Genomic DNA, 23782 nt, shown 5'->3' with positions numbered 1-23782 from the left:
AGGTTATGCTAGCCTTACAAAATGATTATTATCTTTAGAAAAATTTTTTTTATTGGTGTTATTGATGTTATTTTCTTCCTTGAATATTGGAAGGATTAACTATTGAAGTCATCAGGACTTGGAGTTCTTTTTGTGGCAAAGATTTTAATAATAGATTTAAGTCTTATAATGGATACAAATCTTTCCAGATTTTCTGTTTCTTCTTTGTCTGGTGATAAGTGATATTTTTCAAGGAGTTTAAGTATTTCATCTAAATTACCAAATCAAACTACTCATAGTATACCAATTACATTTTAACATCTGTAGGATTGGTTATGATGTGCCCATTTTCATTCCTGGTGGCATTTTTGGTCTTGTCTCCTTTTTTCTTGGTCAGTCTTGCTATCAATTTTATAAATCTTTTCAAAAAACCAACTTTCAGCTTTGTTGACTTTTTTCCCCTCTGGTACATATTTATTCCCAATTTTATTGATTTTTGTTCTTTGTAATTTCAGGTCTTCTGCTTTCTTGGAATCTATTTTGCAACTATTTGTCTCCACTCTCCTCTTCCCCTTGCAACCTCTATTCTACTTTCTGTCTCTATGAATTTGCCTATTCTAGGTACTTCATATAAGTGGAATCATAGAATATTTGTCCTTTTATGTCCAGCTTATTTCACTTTGCATAACATTTTCAAGAGTTATCTATGTTGTAGCTTGTATCAGAATTTCATTTCTTTTTAAGGCTGAATAATATTTCATCATGTGTATATACCACATTTTGTTTATCCATTCATCTGTTGATGGACATTCAGGTTGTTTTCACATTTTGGCTATTGTCAACAATGCTATTATGAATATATTTTCATTATCATTATGCTTAAATATTTTATAATTTCTATTGTGATTTCTTCTTTAGCTCATAGACCATTTAGAATTATATTGCTTAGTTTTCAACCATTTGTGCATTTTCTGTTTATCTTTGTTACTTTTTCTAGTTTAATTCCACCTAATCAGAGTACATACTGAATGATTTCAATCTTTTGATATTTGTTGAGACTTTCTTGATGTTTTAACATATCTATTTTTTCTACATGGCCTCATAATCTTTCCTGCAATATCCATTTTTTTCTCTATGCTTCCAACTGAATATTGTCTACTGACCTGCCTTCCAGTTTATTAATCCTCTTGTCAGCTATGTCTAATCTGTTGTTAAACTTGGCTTTTGATTTCTTCAATTCAGTCATTGAATTATTTAGTCCCAGAATTTCAATTTGATTATTTTCTCACAGATTCTAGTTTTCTGTTGAAGTGATCTGTCATTTAATCAATTTTCTTGAACATACTAGTCAAATTGTTTCATAGTTTGTACCTGATAATGCTAATATTTTAATCACCTATGAGTCTGTTTTCGTTTTCTGTTGGTTTTCAGTCATTTGGCCCTATTTTCTGGGCTGTTAATTTTGGGTTGAATGTTGTACATTGTATATGAAAAATGGTAGCAACTCTGAGTGATGTTATATTTCTTCAGAGAGGATTATTTTTTTATGGCAGTCAGATAAAATATAGGCTGATCACCTCAATCTAAAGAGGGGTTGCACTGATTCTAGGTTCTGCTACAAGTGTCTTGAGGACCTTTCTTTTTTTTTTTTTTTTTTTGCTGAGGAAGATTCGCCCTGAGCTAACATCCATGCTAATCTTCCTCTATTTTTTTTTCAGTATGTGGGCTGCCAGCACAGCATGGCCACTAACAGAGCAGTGTAGGTCCATGCCTGGGAACTGAACCCAGGCCGTGAAGTGGAGCATGCTGAACTTAATCACTAGGCCCCAGGGGTTAGCCCACTGAGGACCTATTTTGAGTCTGCTCTTACTCCTAGAGTGTAGTCCTTCAAAGTTGTCAATTCAAAGACTGGGCATTTCCCAAGGTCTTTCCTTTCGGCAGCCTAGTGAACTTGCCACAATCTCTAGGATGCCACTTTTTTCTTGGCCTCTATATCCCATACTATTAATCTGAAATATTCTGATGGGGGGAAAAATAGTGTCAAATATGGGGTTCACCTCAATGTACTTTTCTTGTGTCCCAATTTGCTTTCTCAAGTTTGTGGCTGCTTTTTTTTTTTTTTCTTTTCCTTCAAATAGCTATTTCTTGTCCATTTACAGCTTTTATTGTTGTTTTCAGTGGAAGGATCAGTTTGAGATGAGCTATTCTTTCATACTCAGTAGCAGAATGCCTCCAAGATTATTTTTAAAGTCATCTTGGTGGTGTATATTTTCAAAATATTTTGTCTTTGAAACTAAAACTTTCACCCCTAAACACCCCACCACATCCCCAAAATGCTCTTTTCGTGAACTCTAGAGACCTCCTTTAGAAAGTTTAGCCTCCGCTGAATGTTTCTTCCGAGTTATAATTTGGTATTTCCTCAGCTCTGCCAGCTCGTCCTTGAATTTCCAGTGGGAAGACACTCCCCGTGTCCTCCAGAGGGCACTTTAGCTAGTTTTCTCTTTTCGTTCAACATTCTTAAAGCAAATAATGAAGACATTCATCAGGATGAACATTACTAGGAAACATGCACACACCCACACGCCCCCCCATACGCAATGAAACTAATAAAAAGACGCAAGTATCAGCGGAAAATTTGTTTTCCGACCTCAGCTTACTTTGTTTATAATGACTGAAACCTAGTTACAGGTTGTCCTGAGCAGAACATAGTGTCTTACCAGGCAACCATTCCTAGTTCCCTTCTTCCTCTTCTATTTTCTCTTCTCCTCCTCTTTATTGGCACGTGCTCTCATCGATCCAGTGTGTTTGTATGTACAGAGGCCTCAGTGCCTGTGGATGCTTGACCACATTCCTCCCACTATAACCGCTCCAAAAGCTTGAAGCTTCTACATAGGAAGCTTCAGAGGAGAATCTATTAGAAAGATATATGAAGTGGGGATAAAAAGCTTTTTATTCGATTTTGTTAGAACAAGGAATTAACACATTTTTAGGTACAAGGACTGGTAAATTATCCAAGATCGGTGAAGTCTGAACTGAACATGCTCCTATCTCAAACTATCCCACCTACTTGGGCCCCTCCAAAGAACAGTGCTCGCACAGCTTTCCTCTCTCTTTGCTGGATCCTCAGTTTTGCCTCTCTATTGGATTATTCTCAACAGTGTATAACATGCAGTTTCTCTCATCTGAAATTACTCTTGAATCCACATCTCCTTTTAGATCCATTCCTCTGCTCCCTTTACAGAAGAATTCCTTAAAAGACGGTCCATGCATATTGTCTTCAGTTCCTCTCCTCTTATTCTCTCCTGAAGTTGCTTCAGTCAGGCGTTTGCCTTGTCCATTCCACCAACACAGATCTTGTCAAGATCACCAATATCTTCCATGTGGCTAAATCTTAAAGTCATTTCTCAGACTTCATCTAAATTGTCAACAGCATTCAACATATGAGTCCTTATCACTTCCTTGAAAAACTTTTTCCCCCATTTAGCTTTGAGGATTCCATGTCCTCTTGATTTTTTTCTCCTGATTTTTATTCTCCCTCATCAGTCATTCTTTTTCAGTCTGCTTTGCTAGTTTCTCTTCACATCTCATACTTCTAGATGTCAAAATGCCCAAGGCTCAGAATTCTTTTTTCCCTCACTCTCTTGGTTATCTCATCCATTTCAGTATTTCAATACCATCTATATGTTGACAATTACCAAATTTATACCTCCAGTCTATACCTCCTCTCTAAACCCCAGGTGCAAATATCCAAATACGTACCTCAGCATCTCTACTTGGGCATCTAAAAGGCATCTCAAACACAATATGTCCCAACATGCTTCCAAATATTCCAAATTTCAGTAAATGACATCATATCTTCAAGTCTTAAGCCAAAGCCTTGGAGTCGATCTTGATTCTCTTTTAGTCATACACCACGTCCAATCCAATAGCAAATCTTATTGGCTCAAATTTCAAAACATATCCAAAGTTCCTTGACTTCTCACCAGCTGCACCACAATTATTTGATCTGAACCATCATCTCGTGTCAGATTGCATCACTCTGTCCTCAAAACTCTCCAGTGGCTTCCTATTTCAGATAACTTACAATTTCCAAGCCCCAAAACGATCTTAATCCCTCAGCTCTGATTATTCAATTCCTTGCTGATTCCATGCCATGTCCCACTGGCCTTTCTGCTGTTCTTCAACACTCCAGGTATGCTCCTGTGTTAGGCCTGTGTATTTTCCCCTCTGTCTAGAATTCTTTTTTTCGTATCTACATGGCTTCTTGTCTCATCTTCTTAGAATCTTTGCTCAAATATTACCTCTGCAATAAAGCCTTCCCAACTATTCTAGCTAAAGCTGCACCTCTTCCATTCTCTGTCACCTTGGTCGTTTGCTGCTGGCTTGCTTCTTTTTTGTTTGTTTGCAGGGAAGGATTCACCCTGAACTAATATCTGTTGCCAACCTTCCTCTTTTTTTTTTTTAATCCCCAACCTCCTCCCACCCCCTGCCACTGCATGGTTGCATATCCTAGTTGTAAGTCCTTCTAGTTCTTCTGTGTGAGCCGCCAGCCGCCACAGCATGGCAACTGACAGATGGGTGGTGTGGTTCCACCACCAGGAAATGAACCCCGGGCCGCCGATGTGGTGAGAGTGCCGAACATTAACCACTAGGCCATCAGGGCTGGCCCTGGTTTACGTTTCTTCATAGCACTTATTGCTATCTGACTTTATATTATGTTTCTATTGACTTGTCTATAGTCTGTCTCCTCCACTAGAATCTAAGTTCCCTTAGGGCAAAGACTTTGTCTTGTTCAGTCCCATGCTTAGAACAGAATCTGATACAAAGAAGGTGCTTGATAAATACTTGATGAAATAATAAATCCATGATGATTCCCATAAAGGAATGTCATCTTCTGAAACAAAGATTCAAATATTCATAAATTAGATAAAACCCTCACAAACACATATGGCTATATATTTTGAATTCACTGGGAAAGGTTTGCTGTGTAGTTAGAAATAAATGAATGAATAAATCGTCTATTAGCTAGAAACTGCAGAGTAGAGAGATATTTACACAAATTATATAAAAATTGGGAATCTAAAGAAGCTTTATGAATGTAATGAATTTGTGAAAAGTCAACACTTTTATATTTTATTAAAAATTAAAGAATTAAAAATCCTGAACAATGATCTGTAGTCATAAGAAAACGATGACAATAAAAATATAATACACAAATGATTTATATTATAAAAATGTACCTCTTAATTGGTATAAACTAACAGACATTTTAATTCACGTAGCCACTAACCTTAATTTTAAAATTGATCTCTGGAGTAATTCAATTTGCCTTTTTCAATTTTTCTTTTTGCTGAGGAAGATTATCCCTGAGCTAACATCTGCTGCCAATCTTCCTCTTTTTGTATGTGAGCCACCGCCACAGCATGGCCACTGACAGATGAGTGGTGTAGGTCTGCACCTGGGAACCAAATCCTGGCTGCCAAAGTGGGATCCTGCCAAACTTAACCACCAGGCCACCAGGGCTGACTCTTCAATTTTTAACAGAGAAATTCTAAGATAAGACTCATTTATCGAAGTAGATCATTATGAAAACACTGCCCTAATTTTTACCTAATCATTTTAAAAGCACAGTCCTTGATATAAGCATAATTTATAACCTCTAACCTCTAAATCTTATTTATATCTTTAACATAGGCATAAAAATATATGCTGTGAGCAGGTCTTTTTAAAGTCAGTGGCAAAGCCAAGTCTTTATGTTATCTCTAGAATGGTACTTTATCTTCTAATGGAAAATATTTAGAAATATGAACTAATATCACTGTATTTGGGTCTATTTTTGAAAGTATTTTTATCAATATGTATAAAAAATAGATTCTTATTTGCAAAATTCTAAAACCAAATAAAGTAGAGCTACCATAAAATCTATTCAGTGGTTCTCTATGAAAAAATAATTTATCTTGGACAGTCTACCTTAATGTTAGTTTAGTATGTGTATCAGTCATTTTCCCTTCTAAGAAGTCTGGGCTGATAAGGGAAGGAGTTGATGGTTCCTGGAAATTGACATAAAAGAGCCTGAATGGTTCTGAAAGAACAGGTGGACAGAAAGGGCACATCTAGCAGTAATTATGGACCAGAGAGCACTTACCCAGAGACCCTGAGGACAGGGGCAGACTGCTCACATGTCTAGGAATTCCTCATGTTTAATAACTGCAAAATTAAAACTGATATTTTCTCTTAAAAGTTTCTATTGCTAATGTTTAGGGATAGTTTAGAAAATTCTCAAAATGCTTTGGTCTACTTTGTGTGGGTAACAAAGCATTAGGAATATTAGCTCGAGTTATGGAGCTGTGGCCATCCAAAAGAGGTGTAGATACAGTGACCGCTCTTGTGTCTACTCCCTAACATGTTCCATTACTATAGAACATGGAGTACAGAAAGCAAAGGAAAAATGATCAATTGCAGGCAAGCCTCTACGGTCATTTTTGTTTTGACCCTCTGTGACAAAGCTCAACACTAATGTCAGTCCCCACATCCTTTTTAATTGCCAGACATCTCTAAGTAGGCAACAATCCTCTCTTCTTACAACCAGAAATATGTCTGAAAATAACTTACTATACATTTATATAATTTTATATATATACATGTATATCTAAAGTTTCATTTTGGATTAACATATAAAGTTTATATACATATATAAAGTTTCATTTTGGATTAATGAAAATTAGATTGATAAAATATAATTATCCGAGAGCCAGCCCTGATGGCCTAGTGCTTAAAGTTCAGTGCTCTCACTGCTTCGGTGGCCCAGGTTGGTTTCCCAGTTGTGGAACCACACCACCCATCTGTCAGTAGCCATGCTGTGGCGGCAGCTCACATAGAAGAACTAGAAGGACTTATAACTAGAATATACAACTACGTACTGTGGCTTTGGGGAGGAAAAAAAAAAGAGGAAGATTGGCAACAGATGTTAGCTCAGGACGAATGCTTCCCAGCAAAAAAAAAACAAAACAAAAAATATATATATATATATAAAATTATCTGATAGAAAAGAAGACATTATGGTGATTTGAGATCTGAGAATATCAAAAATGAGTCTAAGGATTTAAATCACCCTAAAGGAAAACAAGTGTTGGGGGAGCAAAAGAAAAATGACCCTAGAGCCTTGCTTTCAATTGACCATTTCTCCTTTGCATGTCTGTTCCACTCTCTGTATGAATGTCAGATAGGGACACACACTCCGAAGAAAAATAAAGCAGGGCAAGAGGACCGAGAATGGAGAGCACTGCTGCTTTAGACAGACCGATCAGTGCAGAGGTGACATCTGACAAAGATCAGATTGTGATAAAATATGGAAGATGCTGCTGCAAAGCCTTCCCTCCAGTGGACGAGCACTTCAACTGTCAACAATAAAGATGGAACCATATGCAATATATTTTAATTATATGCAATATAATTTAATATATTTAATATTTTATTAAAATTACGTTTATCTTCAGCTTTAAAAGTCAATAAATTTGGGATCCTTTTAAACAGACCACCTGAATCTGAATATGAAAACTAGTAAAACAAAATTGGCTTGGGAGACTTAGCTGCTGACATTCTCAAAGAGATTCATGATGAAAATACTTTTCAGAAAAGGTGTAAGAAAGTCAGCACCATGACTACAACAATCTGAATCTTAGTCAAACTGGCGTGTTGTACCAAAAATGACTTTGCTATTTTCTAAAGAAGGGACTAATATCTATTAGTGACTAGGATTTTGATGGAATTAATAATAGAATGAGACACAAAAAATATATCAAGACACGAAGTTACAAAATTGCATATTCCTAGATTAATGTACTCTTGTATATTGAGTAGTGTGTGAATACATACACCAACTATGTGTGTGTCTGTGTATAACTGATAAAAGGATGGATTATAAACACACATCAGATTCTTCTGAGCAAAGCCTAAAAAACCTTTATTGGAATAAAGGTTCCAGTAAAGAAGAAGGTTGGTGAGTTTAACTTGTATTCTCTTTACAGTGCAGTGTGTTCAAAATTAAGTTGTTTGTTTGTTTGCGTTTCTCTCAGATTATCTAACATCTCAGACCGTCAGACAAACACACATAACATAATACTTGTTCTTCCATTTTTCAAGTGATAAATGGTGGGCTGAGGCTCTAAATGCTCCCACAGTGCTGTAGTTCTGGGGAAGTAACATCAAGATGCCAACTGGAATCTCTTTCTTGAAGTCAAAGTTGTCCTCTGAAAAGATTTAGATGGATACTGTGAACCTGAAACACCAACCAAAAAGCAATTCTTATTAAAATGTTAAAAATCCCAGCTCTCAAAGAAATTGTTTTACACATTCCATGCAGATGATATTGTTTAAAAAGAAAAAAAAGTTTTCTTTTAATTGCACTTTTACACAAACCAGGAAATAGCTGTATGCAAAAACTGCCATTGGGGTCCTGAGAAGAAGGAAGGGCGCTCCCCTCCACCAAGCCTAGGTGCTGGCCACGTGTTCCCCCAGAGCTGGTGGGTTTGCAAGAACCTTCTACCCAGAGGTGGATCCCTAAGGCCCTGGAAGTTAAGAAGGGAGCTCTGTCAGCTCTCATACTTCACAGGGGCAGAAGCAATGTCACCTGCCTTAAGATCCTTCCCACTGTTGGGACACCCCCTCAGCTTCTCCTTTCTTTTCTGCCACAGAACAAATGTTGATAAGTTAATAGCTCCTGGTGCTGTTTGACCTGGAAGCAAAAATAAGAAAGAGACCACATGCCTGCTTGTCAGAGAAAAAGAAAGAAATCCTTAGAAATACAGAAACATCTCTCTTACGTACCCTCAGTCACTTCGATAGAAGTGAAAAAGGCCTCCAACCATCAGTAATAATAGTTGTCACAATGTTCTTGATAAGAGAATACACTGACTTAGTATTTGGTGAAAAATTAAGAGTGCAGATTTCAAAACAAATTCAGAGCCCAGTTCCCTCTCCTAACCTCTACTCCTGTGTGTTCCCAACAAGCTATTAGACATGTCCCCTCAGCATGCTGCAGGTAACATCTCCAAGACTGAATTCATCACAAGGCCTCAGTTCTCTCTTTCAGCACCACTGTCTCCTGGCCATCCACAGAATATTTACCAACCGTTGCTCCTTTCTCTCTCACGTACCACGTGATGCTCATCCTGATGTGCGTGGATCACGCCTCCTCCAGAGGCCCCTTCACCCACCTGCGTATCCAGCTAGGTGGCCCTGCTGTCCACTCTCACAGCCCTTTCCATCTTCCCCACTAGACTGAATGTTCCTTGAGGCACAGACTAAAACGTTCTTGGTGTTTGAATCTCAGCCTTGAGCACAGAACTTGACACAGAGTGAACACTTGGTATGTTGTTATTTATCAATAAACAAACTCGGATGCTTACTTTCCCCCTGACCAGCTACAGTTCTGTTAAGAGCAATACCTGATAATGTAGCATAGCTGCGTTTTAGAGAAAGAGCTGTTGTCATTGACAATCACCACTAACACTGATAGGGAATGTACAAGAAAAAAAGCAACACAAAGGCACAGCAGCCTAGAGCTATTAGCATGGGAGAAAAACCTTGAAAGGCTGAAGAATCTTTGGGATCACCATGCTATACAACTATATAGAAAGGCTAATGTAAACAGTGATACATCTGTGCTATCCCAACGCTTAAATTTTACTAAATTTATTTTAAAATTATAATATAGTAAGTATTTCCCTTAAAACAGCAAATTATCCTTTAATTTCAGATTATCTATAATACAAATGGTTCATAATTTTTGAGCAACAGTGTACGCCTGGCATCTAGGTAGGTCCTCTCCATATATTTTTCCAATAGTTATTTTATCCACCCAGCCTGTTATAAAAGAAGAAACTGCCCAGAGAGGTTGAGGCACTCCTAAGATTTCTCAGCTAAAATTTACTTCTAAGAGCCAGGAGTAAACCAGGCATTGACTGAAGAGCGACACATCGAGGGACAATGCTATGTTGTCTCTCTGAACAAAAGTGTCGGTAACAATTTTGAAAATTAAGACATCATTGGCCTGAATTCAGACTAGAAACTTTATGCTTCAAATAGCACACTAGGCTGAGAGTGAGTATTTATCTGTAAATCTCTACAATATAAAATAATTAGAATATTTGGATTAATTTTATGAAGGATTTTTATAACTAGATCTTCAAAGAGAACTAAGATCAGGGTTTAATTTAGGAGAAAAGCATGAAAATTCCATAGCAGAGAGCAACATTGATTTCTCCTAGTACGCATAATACAGCATTTTCCTTTTTTATGAGAGTGAGCCCCTAAGTTAATAAAAAGCGTTTGGGCCTTTTCTCCTTTATGACCAACAGCAGGTAAGTGCTTGTCTTTGTAATTTTGCTCTTTATAGAGATTTCTGAGGTCTAGCCATAGACCACAGACACTTGGTATTTCCTCTTACATGGTCAAAACAGTCCTATCAAGTGAGGAGATAATCTACAATTTCTCTTTCCAAAATTTAAAAAGTCACATATTACAACACTTTATTTATATATGGAGAACACTGACCTGCCAAAAAACCTTGACCTGTCCATGTGTGACCAGCAAATTCCATCAGTGTCAACGAACTTTTTCGAGGCGTATCTGACTGTTAGAAGAAACATAAAACGAAGGATGACTTTTATTGTTTCAAATATTTTTAAAAATCAAAGTTATGCTTAACAGAGAACCTACCCGAAATGTATGGGTTGTGCTGGGCCTTGAAAACTGTTCCACAGTCAGAGATCTTTCTCGAAGAGGCGACCGTTCTATACTGTCCGGTATCGCACTTAACACACGGTTTTGTGGATGCCTTCCTCTGTACTAAAGGAGGGATAATAGGTTCTTGTTTAAAATAAATGCAATCCTTAAAAGGAGACAAGAAAATCTATATATGCTTCAATCATTCATTCATTTATTCATTCATTCACTTGCTTATTTGAAAACTTTTATTTAGATATTGCTAAGTATAAGGTCTACTAAGCATAAATATCAATATATATTTTAATTATGTCATTGTATTATTTAACCTGATAGAATGGGAGTGTCCTAATAGGTAAATATGAATTAAAAACCTTAACCACATAAAATTCTTAATTTAAATTACAAGAGAAATGTAATTCTGCATTTGTGAAGCATCAGACTATTTTTTACATGATATTTGCCTTCTTTTATGATTTCACTCTAAGTCACAATATTCTAAGGTTAAATATTAAAGTTCTGCAACTCATGCCTTCTGGGAATGGGTGAGCTCTTAATTTATGTCAGGCATTATTTAACACCTATAAGTTCATTTAATCCTTATAACAATTCTTTGAGGTAGGAATCACTATCGCCCTTTTGTAGAGGAGAAAATTACGGCTCAAGGAGATTAATTTCTACCAGATTGTATAGAGAGCTTGTGTGGCAGGATTCAAACACAGATCTACCCGTCTCCTGACCCAACCTTCATGCTATTTTCTTCACTACACCATCCTGACCATCAGATATTTCCCTGACACCTAGACTTTCTGATGTAGTTCAAGACATGCTTTTATTTCACAAAATAGTGAATTAACCCTCCCACCCCCTATAAATTCTCACAAGCCATTTACTTTCAGGAAGCAGATCATGGAGACATTTTATGGTACTGAGTTCATTTGGAAATGCCAAAATTATATTTTGTTTGTTTGTTTTCCAACAGACTATCTAAATGGTGCACTTAAATATAATGAAATCTGTCTTACAGAAACAGGGCGAGATACGGGAACTGCGACGTTCTGCTCACCAGCCTCTGAGCCTATTGGGGGTAACCTGCTCCGTGAGGTTTGAACTGGTGGGGAGGACAGGCGGTCTACAGCAGTTTGCCTGTAAACACAACAACATATAACTGAGTAGCCAAGTGCAAAGAGAGAGAGAGATGGACCTTACCATGAAGCTCCCAACCTGAGCCATTCATCCCAGTCTTCCTTCTAAAAATGCCAAGTAGAATGACCCGCCTTCTCCTTGTTCAGCAATGACTGTCAACCTGTATTTACTGAGTGCTCAGCTATGCTAGCCACTGTGCAGAACAGAGAAGTCATCGAAGATCTAGTTCCTCCCCTTAAGTACCTTACAAGTTATTGAAAACACATGAAGTAATTAGAGTACAATGCGATACAGTTTCTATAACTAACACATAACTAAGTGCTATGGTATATGGTTCTGAATATAAGTACTGTAGACATTTAGGGAATGGAGCAATCAATGAAGGATAACATTAATTATAAATGTGCAGGGCCTAGATGAGGAAAACCACAAAACTTTATGTAAGGTCATAAAAAAGAGACATGTCATAAAAAGGAGAGGCAAATATGTTCTTTGATGGGAAAACTAAATATTGTGAAAATGTTAGTTACTCCTACATTTTTAATACGTTTAATGCTATGAACTCCAACGTGATACTTTTTTTTTGTTTTTTTGAATTTAACAACCAGATTGTAAAGTTTATTTGTTAGGATGGGTGAGTAAATTTTAATAAAATAAGGAGTAATGATGATAGGAGAGCTTCCCTACCAGATATTAATATTGAAAAAGTAAATTGTCTGGTTCGTGCACAAGAATAGAGATGGATATTCTAGAAACAGATTCTAATTCACTTATTCATTAATAATAAAGTTATGAAAGTTAAAAGATGACAATTTTTGACCTATCAACTTTTGAAATACATACTTCAAATATACTACTCAAAGTTTAGAGGCCGCAAGGAAAGACAGAGTGTCGTGTATTGCCAGCGGGGCTATAAATTGGTAGAACTATTCTGGGAAGAACTTTGAAAAAATATTTCAAGAGCCTTAAAAATATCCATAACCCTTGACCTGGTAGCTTCACTTCTAGGACTGCACCATTAGGAAGCAATTTAAAGACATCCTTATTAAGATTTATATAAAAGGATGTTCACTGCACATTATAATAGTGAAAATACAGACGAAATGAAAAGTTTCAGAAATAGGGAAATACTTGATAAATTATCACATACTCACATGATTATTTTTTAGTCATTGAAATCACGCTTTCAAAAATATTTAATAACATGGAAAATATGAATAATGTTAAGTGTGAAAAAGTACTACCTTATACAATAGTAAGATAATGATAGTATTAGAAAAAAGATAATGGCAAGAAAGGAAAAAATATAATTACCGACAAAATTGGTAGTAAATTTACCAACAGTTGTCATTTTTATATTTCTACGTGTTGGGCATACAGGAGCTCTTCGATTTCTACTCATATTTTTGGTATTGTCCTAATGTTCCACAGTGAATCTGTAGTACTTTGATAATTAGAAAAAATACGTTATTTCAATAAAAGTGAAAGACAGAGCACGAACAAAATCATGGAAGTAAGAATATCTACAGCTGGTATGTCTGTGGGTCAAAGAGAAGATAAAACTGACCAGAATCAAGGGAGGTGATGAGAAGTTATGGGAAATAGGTTTGCATATCAAAGAGGGCGACACTGTCCCCAAGGGGCAAACACTGGTTCTCAGTGGGACAAAAATATCTTACTCTTTTTATGTATAAAACACACATAAAAAACAGGACATAAATGTACAGTATATTTGCAGTATTAAAATTCCACAGGTGGAGGAGGAATTAGAAACGATACTCTAAAAGGTCTCCTCAGCATGGAAATAATACAAAAAACGTTGGAAAAAAACAGGTCTACAGATAGGGAGGGGCCAGAAAAGGAAGCGAATATACAATTGGAGCATCTGAATTTATTTCAAAATTCATTTCAATAGGAAATAGAAAAGGTTTTTTTTGTTTTTTTGCTGAGGAAGATTAGCCCTGAGCTAACAACTGTGCCAATCTTCCTCTGTTTCATATGTGGGTCACTGCCACAGCGTGGCTGATGAGTGGTGTAGGTCTGTGCCCAGGATCCAAACCCGCGAACCTGGGCCACCAAAGCGGAATGCACTAACTTAACCACTATGCCACAGGACCAGCCCCTAGAAAATGTTTTTGATGAAAGCCTGATAGTGGAGCCCAGGTGGTCTAGGAGGCAGAGAGAGCCAGTAATGTGCTATTGACACAGGCATGGGGTGAAGAAGGGGTCCCAGGTGGCCACAGTGAGACTGCAGGGGGGACAGAGATCTTGAAAGAATTAACAGAGCAGATCCAAATAAAGCTGGAAATATCAGTTCCAAGTTGTGAAAGAAACACTGACCTATCCAAAAGCTGAAAGGGGTGCCATGTAATGCATCTTGTAGGAGTCCAGTTGTCAGTTAAGCGTTAGCAGCTGCTTGTGCCTCCTACCCCTGCAAGGGGACCCCTTTAGCACTCCCTCTCTTGCTGCAGAAAGCTCATGGCTTGGTGGTCTCTACAGCCAGACAGCACTGTGGGGGAGTCCCAGCTCTGCCTCTCCCTGATGGGATGATCTATGGCAAGTTATTCAACTTCTTTCAGCCTCTGTTTCCTCATTTTCCATTTGGGATAATATGAGTACCAATTCCAACGGTTTGTGGTAGAGAATGAATAAGATAATCAATGTGATTCATTTAGCTGGTGCTGGTAACATAGAAAGCAATCAAAACACACCAGCTGTGGGGCCAGTCCAGTGGCATAGTGGTTAAGTTCCTGTGCTCTGCCTCGGCAGGCAGGGGTTCACAGGTTCAGATCCTGGGCGCGGACCTACAAACTGCTCATCAAGCCATGCTGTGGCAGCATCCCACATACAAAATAGAGGAAGATTGGCACAGATGTTAGCTCAGCAACAGTCTTCCTTGCCAGAAAAAACCCAAAAAACACCAGCTGTTATTACCCTAAGTATGGCCTGACACTTAAATAAGTGAGAAAGCTGGAAAGCTCCTTTGTAACTCCACGATAAAGGAAGAGACAAATTCCTTTCTTTTTTTTTTTTTTAAATAATTTTTTATTTATTTATTTTTCCCCCAAAGCCCCAGTAGATAGTTGTATGTCATAGCTGCACATCCTTCTAGTTGCTGTATGTGGGACGCAGCCTCAGCATGGCCGGAGAAACGGTGCGTCGGTGCACACCCGGGATCCAAACCTGGGCCGCCAGTAGCCGAGCGCGCGCACTTAACTGGCAAGCCACGGGGCCGGCCCGACAAATTCCCTTCTAATAAGGCAATGATTTGATGCTGGTCCTTAGGGTCAAAAGCTTTTCTGAAACTCCCTATACAGAGCGAAACACATCCTTAAGAGATCAATAAAAACTAATACGTATATGCTCCTTTTACTTTAAAGCATTTTATATACATTAATGTATTTAAACCTCACAAAAGTATTAATTATGTAATTTAAAAGCATTAGTGAATTATTAGTTTTACAGACAAGTCCATTGACACCCATCCAAGATCATCTCACCATCAGTTCCATTTTGCCTCGCTGCCTGTGCTACAGGGTACACCGCCTGGCTTTATATTCTGGTATCCAGCTAAGTATGCTCCTGGAACAAATTCATGTTGAGTATTCAAATTAATGAACTATTTAGAAAAGCATCCACATAAAATGTGATAGAGGATGCTTTGTGTGCAATAAACGATAAGCCCTACTTGACAAGCGTCTCTGTCCTCTGTAGTCTTTGGTTTACCATGAAGGAAACAAGACTTACAGTTTTGTTCCCCTAAGAACTTCATCACTGTACACATTGGGGGTTTTCATTCTCTGTGAGTCTGAAGTAAGAGAAGGCAGCCTCCTGTGCACCGGTGTTTTCCTTGAGGAACTCTGTAGTCCGCGAGGATCTGAGATGCGTCCCAGACGATATCGTGATGAGGAAAGGGCGCTGGTCCCCACGCCCGATGATTTGTTCTCTTGCTCATTCCTGGGGGAGAGAAATCTCAAGTTAATTACTCAGATGTAAGCACTGTGAGAACAGGGGACGTATACATTTGCCCATTACTAGGCACACAGAAGATAGTCCTAAGTATTTGTTGAATGAATGGATAGACTATCAATTCCAATTCAATTTCAATTTCAATGAAGTATCATCCACTGGAAAAACGATCTAAGTTTCTCATTGTTTGTAACCAAACAGTATAGCCTACAAGATTAAGAATTCACAGCGACATTCCCCTTTTCTTATCTGCCCGAACCTAATAGTAATTGTTGTGTGGTTGATATTAGAATAGTGTTATTTTTTTTGTGTGTGTGAGGAAGATCAGCCCTGAGCTAACATCCATGCTAATCCTCCTCTTTTTGCTGAGGAAGACTGGCTCTGAGCTAACATCTATTGCCAATCTCCTCCTTTTTTCTCCCCAAAGCCCCAGTACATAGTTGTATGTCATAGTTGCACATCCTTCTAGTTGCTGTATGTGGAACGAGGCTTCAGCATGGCTAGAGAAGCAGTCCGTCGCTGCACGCCCGGGATCCGAACCCGGGCCGCCAGCAGCGGAGCACGCACACTTAACCACTAAGCCACGGGGCCGGCCCTAGAATAGTGTTTTGATTCTTACACAACGGCTGTATCCAGGCACACATGGATCACAGGATTAGATAGGATTCTCATTATCTCCTGTCCTCTCTAGTCTTCAGTGCCCAGCGTGTCCAGCATGGGGAAGAGGCTGGGTAGTTATTTCTTACACGTACTGTGTTCTATCTGCAAAATAGGTAGGTCTCTGCTGAAGCGGTTTTGCTTGAATTGTCATCACACCGTTCAAATCACTATAAAAGTTGCTGGAGAAGCGATGAATCTGAGAAAAGTCAAAACAATAAAAATCAAAAAGCATCCAGTGCCATTGCAATTACTGATGCCTGTGAGGAATCATCAGGAAACAAATGGCACACTCAAACTGACTAATTTCAGGAAAATTTAATAAAAGGACTACATTTTACAAAGATGTGGGAAGAGAAATTAACGAGGAATAGCTTGATTCCCCCAAGGCTTGTAACCGTGGGACACATGACCACACCTAGGCAGCGAGAAGTGAGGGTGAGGTTCCTGGAATCTGGAAAGGGTAGCTGCATGGAGAAATGCCACCAATGCACTGGGACCTGGTAGAGAGGCCAGGAGAAAACAAAGCCAGGCCCCACTCTCCTCCAGGCTCTGAGCGTCCAGAAGCTGCAGCGAGCCCTCAGCTGCAGTCAACATGTATCAGCCTCCAGGGCATACCATGGTGAAGAAGACAGACGGTGCATCTTGGAGAAGCTGAGAAAAGGTGTCCCAGCTCCTAAGTGGTCTTCTTGCCTTGGACCTCCTCTCCTACCCCTCATCCGTCTCAGCTTGCCCCAGGTAGCTTCCCAGGGGCAGCAGGAGACCCTGGGAAACACTCAAGCACGAGATCTCAAAGGCTACAATTGACTCCCAGTTCTAACTGCTTCCTGGATGGTGATCTTGGAAAGATGACATTGCTCTTAGGGTTTTAATTTCCTAATCTTTAGATTGGGGATAATGATACCTACTTTAGAGAGTTACAGTGAGAATTAAATCAGATAACATTTGTGAAAGCATGAAGCAAGGGCTAAATAATTATTAATTCCCTCTTTAGTCCCACAATAAGACCACCTAGGATTTAAAATAATATTTAGGCAACTAGACTTTTGGTGGTGAACACGATATAGTCTATACAGAGTAAAAACACAATGATGTACACCTGAAATTTATGTTATAAACCAATGTGACCTCAATAACAATAAATAAATAAAAATAAAATACATGTTATCTTTTCATATAAACAAATAAAATAATATTTAGATTCAGGCAAACAGGATATCTGACACTAGAATTCTATTCTAGTTCAAGAATAGATGTAGCAACTACAATCACATCTTCCCCATACTGAAAATATATATAAAAAGAAATGTTAGAGGAATAAATTAAGACCTATTATAATTATCACTAGAACGATCTATTTCAAACTAGGCTCTATTAGTATTCTATTTTTACTTTTAACTTTGTCATCCATTCACTTTCTTCCAACATTTATCCAAATGAAAACAACAAAACAGCTGTAAAAAACATTTAAAAAAACCATAAAAAGCTATAAAAACAACAAAATCTCTGTAGAAAATTTAGATTTTAAAATTTCCAGTTTAGGCAACAGTTGTTGTCATCAACTGTTCATGTTCATGAGATTTATACTGCATATTTTAATATGCAAAGTGGGAAATACTGTTGAACCAGTGAGAGCAGTTTAAAGAGACCAAAAAATACAATAAGCTGGTTGCAATTTCAAAAGTTTCTTTTGAACAGCAAAAGCAAAGACGACTTATATGCCCTAACACTACAGAGTAAAACAATCCTATTAGATATCTCTGATTTAAACCCCTGCTCCCTGAACTGCAGGCCCTCGTCAGGCCTGTGTCCTTTCTATCTCTCAGCGGTATTCTGTTTATTTGCTCCATGCTAGGTGCATATTTTAACTGTCTTGTACATCTCCTCTTTTTCAGCTTAACAAATCTTGCCTATTATCTTAATTCATATCTTAGTCTACTTTGTGAAGCATATGCTATTTTTCCTCTGAACCCCACAGCATTTATGAGCTAAAGGATATGTAACTATAATTATAATATAGAATAATACATAATTAGCATTTGATAAGAATAATAAAAACGAACACTAATTGAGTGCCTCCTCTATGCCACACACTGTAGTAAATGTCTTATATCTTTTACTTCTCACAGCTTCCTACCTCACAGATCCCATAGATAATGAAACTGAGGTTTTGAGAGAAATGAAGTGATTCAAGATCACAGAGCTAATAAATTGTGACGTCAGGCTCCAAACTCGTAGTCTATATGCAAGTTTAGATCACACTCTCATCCAACCTACTATCTACTAGATTGCCTTATCTTGTGTGTGTGTGTGGCGGGGGGTAGTATTGTTTATAATGGCTTGACTCCCTCCAACTAAACTGTATGTACCTCAAGACCAGGAATCCTGTCTTATCCTTTTGCTCTGCTCCCCCACACAAGGCGGGTTGTGCAAAACAGGAAGTCTAAACTCCTTAGCACTACTGAAGGCCTCCCATGAACAAGCTCGTCCTTTCCAGCCTCATTTTCCACTAGATCTTTTAATAAGGACACAGTACGAGAAAAATTTACTGAGTGCCTAGTATATGCCCAATTCTGTGTTAGGAGCTCTCATATATTTACACGATTTTATTCCCACGACAATCCCTTGGACAACATACTGTTCTCCTCATTCTCTAGATAAGGAAACTAAAGTTCAGAAAAGTTAAACAACATATCCAAAATAATTCCCCTTATAGGTCTCTTGATTCTAAATGCCCTGGTCTTGCCGCAAGGCCTCTGCTGGTCCCAGTATCCTAACCTCTGACCCTCAGCCCAATCACTCTTCCCCAGACACACCCCCTCCTTCACTCCTTCATGCATCTGCTCGGCCTGAAATGACCCACGCAGGCTTCCTATCTCTGGAAGCCCTTCTCATTTCTTCATGTTTCTGCTCAAACTTCACCTCCAACCTAAGAGATCAAGCCTCAAGCTCCAGCCAGGATAAATCAATTTTTCCTTTATTCTCCTACATCACTTTTTTTGCACAGCACTCACAGAATGTATTGCATCTAACTTGTATTATACTTCTTGTATTTCGAGATCAGGGACTAAACTCTGCTCAACTATATATCTCCTGAAAACACCTAGTAAGGTTCACTTAATACAAACAATACATGTTGAATGAACCCAACGTATACTCATTAACTGATTCTTTCGTCAGTCTGGTGGGAGCAGAGGAGAACATCTGTAACCTTCAAATTGGCTAGAAATATTGGGAGGGAGCATTTTTTCTCTTCCAAAATATGCAAACAGCTCTACAGCTCAAAGCAGAGTCTCAAATCTGAGTGCCACTGCTCGATTAAAGAATATGGTGATTCTATTAAACTCCATGAAATAATTATTGTTAAATTTTAGTCTTATTGACACACAGGCCCAGATATCTTGCTAATAGGCTGTAATAGAATGGCACTCTTGACAAACCGAGGCCAGAGATATAAAGATTGAAGGAAAGAGAGAGACTAATGGAAGAGTATCTACCTGAGGTGGATTAAGATGAGAAGCCAGGGATATGCTTCGAGTTTCAGAATTTCTGGATGGGGGAACACTTGATACATCAGTGTTAACACGGGAAACAAATACGTGTGGAGATTTATTCTCAGCTACTTTCAAGTTTTCTTTCTGTTTTTTTCCTTCTGTGTCAACAGAAAAATCAGTATTATTAAGAAACATACTATCTAATACATGTACTTAAAATTCATTATTCAAATGGAATATTTGGGGCCACCCCGGTGGCCTAGTGGTTAACTTCAGCATGCTCCGCTTCGGCAGCCCAGGTTTGGTTCCTGGATGTGGCCCTACACCACTCATCTGTTAGCGGCCATGCTGTGGTGGCGGCTCACATAAGAAAGGAACAAAAGAGGGACCGGCCCGGTGGTGTAGTGGTTAAGTTAGTGTGCTCCACTTTGGCAGCTAGGGGTACATGGGTTCAGATCCTGGGTGGGGATCTACACACAGCTCATCAAGCCATGCTGTGGCAGCATCCCACATACAAAATAGAGGAAGACTGGCACAGATCTTAGCTCAGGGACAATCTTCCTCAGGCAAAAAGAGGAAGATTGGCAATGTATATTATCTCAGGGTGAATCTTCCTCAGCAAAAAAAAAAAAACAAAATAAACAAAGAGAATATTTGTTCTTGAGTTACCATGAGTCTGCTATTGCCACTGAACCTTGCTATAGAGAGCATGGACGCCACAGAGTAACTGGCTAATGTGACACTTTTCCAAGTGCACATTATGAAATGCCTATCATTTCAGTGGTAGGTGGAAATATAGGGATTATACGCTGGGACAAGAAAGATTCTCCATAGTTTATAATATCCCAACTAATCCCTTTGGTTGGAAAAAGAATAATACTGAAATTAACATGATCATTATCCTATTGTACAAATTGATTACATAACACTAGTCATTAATGTCCACCACTGACATTTCTATGATTTGTTTCTGCTCAATTTCAAGTGGTTTAGAAAACATTTTATAAGGTTAAATGAAGTGATTATTAAATTAGCTATGTTTAAATTTTACTTTAGAAATAACATCATAAGCAATTAAAAACCAAGATCTCATTATTAGAGATTAGTTAGGTAAGTTTTTTTTTACTACACACACACACACACAAAAGTGACCTCTAGTTTCTTTCTTGTGTATTTCTGTTTTTTTTCCCCAGATTGCATATATATTATTTTTATAATTCAAAAACAATAATATCCTTTTCGAAGTGATTAAAGATGAGTTGTGAATAAATGCAGGAAACCCACTTCCCTTCTCACCCCAATCGTGACTTAGGTAAGGTCAAGCTGGGGGCGGAGGGGCGGGCCCTAAGCTGAGGAACAGGGATCATTTTTCCTTTTCATGAGGCCAAATTCTACAAATAAATACCTGTGAGTGTAATTTCCCAGTTTTTTCTAATCAGCTCTTCCAATATTTCTACCACATCTGTCCAGATGTGATCAAACACTTCTCCGGCCACCGCATCTTTGATACAGTCATGAGGGGAAACGGGAGGAAGTCCACGTTTACGCCATGTCCTACGATGGTGAGCTGATTTTGGTTCAAGGCATTCATCGTCACTAAGGATAAAACCCATTCTAATTACTACACTTGTCAATGGTTACAGTTAAAATAAAGCTATCTATCTATCTAACGTGCATGCATATATGTACATTACACGCATGTAAACATAACATTCTTGTTTAAACAGCACATTATTTTTTTCATTTTACTTTTTATTTGGACATAATGACTATAGTTCATTTTTAGTCGGATTTGTTCTTATGTTACCCCTTGTGAAAATACGATGTTAACATCTCTACTGGAGTTGTATCTAGTAGGGATAGAAAGATCACTTCAAGATTTCAGAGAAAAATTTGTCATGGAAATATGCGGGTAGGCTGAAGTATATACGAGCCTTCAAATTACTTCTCTCCAAAGACATTCAGATATTGAGCTATTATACTATTTATGAGGTCGCATGTCATTAAGTGTTAGATGAAAAAATCTGTCTACATTTGAAACAGTTATTTTCATAAAACTTATTTTTCAGGGAACGCTCATTCTTGGAGCAAGTCTCCCCTTTTCTGAGAAATACATCTAAGTTATCTGCCTCAATCCTAACTGGTCTTAATATCTACTGAGAATTTATGATGAGCTCAGTATTGCAGTCAATGACTGGCACACATTATCTCATTTAACTACTTGGCTATACTGACAGGCAGTATAATACAGTCGTTAGAGAGAAAGGCTCTGGAACCAAAGTGATTGAGTTTGAATTCCAAGTTCCCTTCTGCTGCACATTATTTTTTAATGTACCAATTTTTAATCAGGAGGCAAATTTTTATCATACAATATTTGTAGCTTTTGTTTAAGAACTAAATATGCATTTAGTGCAGAGACTGAACCTTCCCCTTTGTTCTTCCCGGCAGCCAGGTATCGGGTCCCAGAAGCCCCCAGGCACGAAGGTCACCAGTAGCCGTGTCCACTCTCACTAGCATGCTGAACACAATTCTTGTTTCCTCTCTGCACCATATTGTCAAAAAGAAACGGAGGCACCACTCTAGCACATACGCCTCCTGCTAGGAATCTAAAAACTTTTGGAAGCACATTGCTCTCAAAAGAATGGAAAATCTTTCGGATAAGTGAAAAATATACCAAACACTAATTGAGCATATAATCAAAATAAATGCCAAACAAATTAATATTATTATACTACTAGTCAACGTCAAAGAAAATTCTGTTTACTCTTCTCTTCTGTCAAAAGCGAAATACTCTTCAATCTTTCCATCCACATCAATAACCTCTTCTTCCAGGGATGAACGTGCTGGAAGGTCAGCAGCCCCTGCGCAGTCAGGGCCTGGCAGGGCAGGGGCTGAGGGTGCTGCTGGGAGTATCTGAGAGCCAGAGATGCACAGCCTATGGAGAGGAGCAGATTCTCCATGAGAGGTGGCAGAACATCAAGAATACGATGTTTGCATGATCGTGGAGGATCTTTCAATTATCCATAAAGCACAGAATCCCAAATTAAAAAATAACTAAATATTACATTTGACAAAAGTCATACCCTTAAAAGTGACATTTTTACACAGGCATCATTAAAAATTTTAAGGACTTCTTAAAAGCCTAAGTTATTCTAGGGGTTTGTATCCCCTTTGGTGTAATGAAGGGAGGTCATGGCACAGTCCCGAATGTGTGTGAATGGCATAGAGGGTTTACCAAAATCTGTTAGTGAGCAAAAGAAAACAGGAGAGAGATTTATTTCTTCTGCTACTGCCTTTGGATTTAGGATCCACCACAATGGGGCAGTTTTCGATTTGGCATCTAGCCCACCGTTCAGAGTTTTTGAAACAAAAGTTTAAAAGTTAACTCCTTTGATATTGGTATTACACACACACCCGCACACTCACTCATCATCATCAGCATCATCATCAATTTAGAATCAGAAGCATCTTGGGGAAAAAATGCTCTGTACCTGCCCTTCATTGAAATCTAAAAATTCCAAATTGGTGGAACCAAGGCTCATGGCTGAGACAGACATGTAAAAGTGTAACTAAAATGCAATTAAAAGTACTTCTGAAAGTAACGTATAGGAACATACTGTCTGACGTTGCTGTTGCATTCACAGGCATCAAAGAAGGGTTTGTGGACCACAGAACTAGGCTCGCTGCCCCGGAAATGTCGGAACCCTTCATCAGATGGCAGGATGAGCTGTCTTCCTAATACTCTGCAAGGTAAAAAAAAATTAGGAAACTGAGTATTTTATTGCAAAGGGGGAAAATGTTTTGCAGTTTTA

General features: G+C 38.3%; 1 protein-coding gene across 2 annotated transcripts in view; it reads right to left on the bottom strand.

Annotated features, from left to right (window-relative positions):
• Positions 1-6980: 6980 nt before the first annotated feature.
• The window catches only part of FAM149A (family with sequence similarity 149 member A), a 56031-nt gene continuing 39229 nt past the window's right edge, over positions 6981-23782 (bottom strand). The window contains exons 5-14 of one of the 2 annotated variants that reach the window (XM_058525013.1): positions 23588-23713; positions 22735-22905; positions 21376-21566; positions 19974-20128; positions 16566-16675; positions 15598-15807; positions 11730-11850; positions 10699-10827; positions 10534-10612; positions 6981-8257 (exon numbers count right to left, since the gene is read on the bottom strand). In XM_058525013.1, the coding sequence (XP_058380996.1) occupies positions 8184-8257; positions 10534-10612; positions 10699-10827; positions 11730-11850; positions 15598-15807; positions 16566-16675; positions 19974-20128; positions 21376-21566; positions 22735-22905; positions 23588-23713 (1366 nt within the window). In that variant the 3' untranslated portion in view covers positions 6981-8183. The remainder of the gene's footprint in view (positions 8258-10533; positions 10613-10698; positions 10828-11729; positions 11851-15597; positions 15808-16565; positions 16676-19973; positions 20129-21375; positions 21567-22734; positions 22906-23587; positions 23714-23782) is intronic. The other variant, XM_058525015.1, reaches the window with a different exon arrangement.

This window comes from Diceros bicornis, chromosome 29, assembly GCF_020826845.1.
Source record: "Diceros bicornis minor isolate mBicDic1 chromosome 29, mDicBic1.mat.cur, whole genome shotgun sequence".
Taxonomy (NCBI): domain Eukaryota; kingdom Metazoa; phylum Chordata; class Mammalia; order Perissodactyla; family Rhinocerotidae; genus Diceros; species Diceros bicornis.
This window is presented reverse-complemented; position numbering and strand designations above follow the sequence as displayed.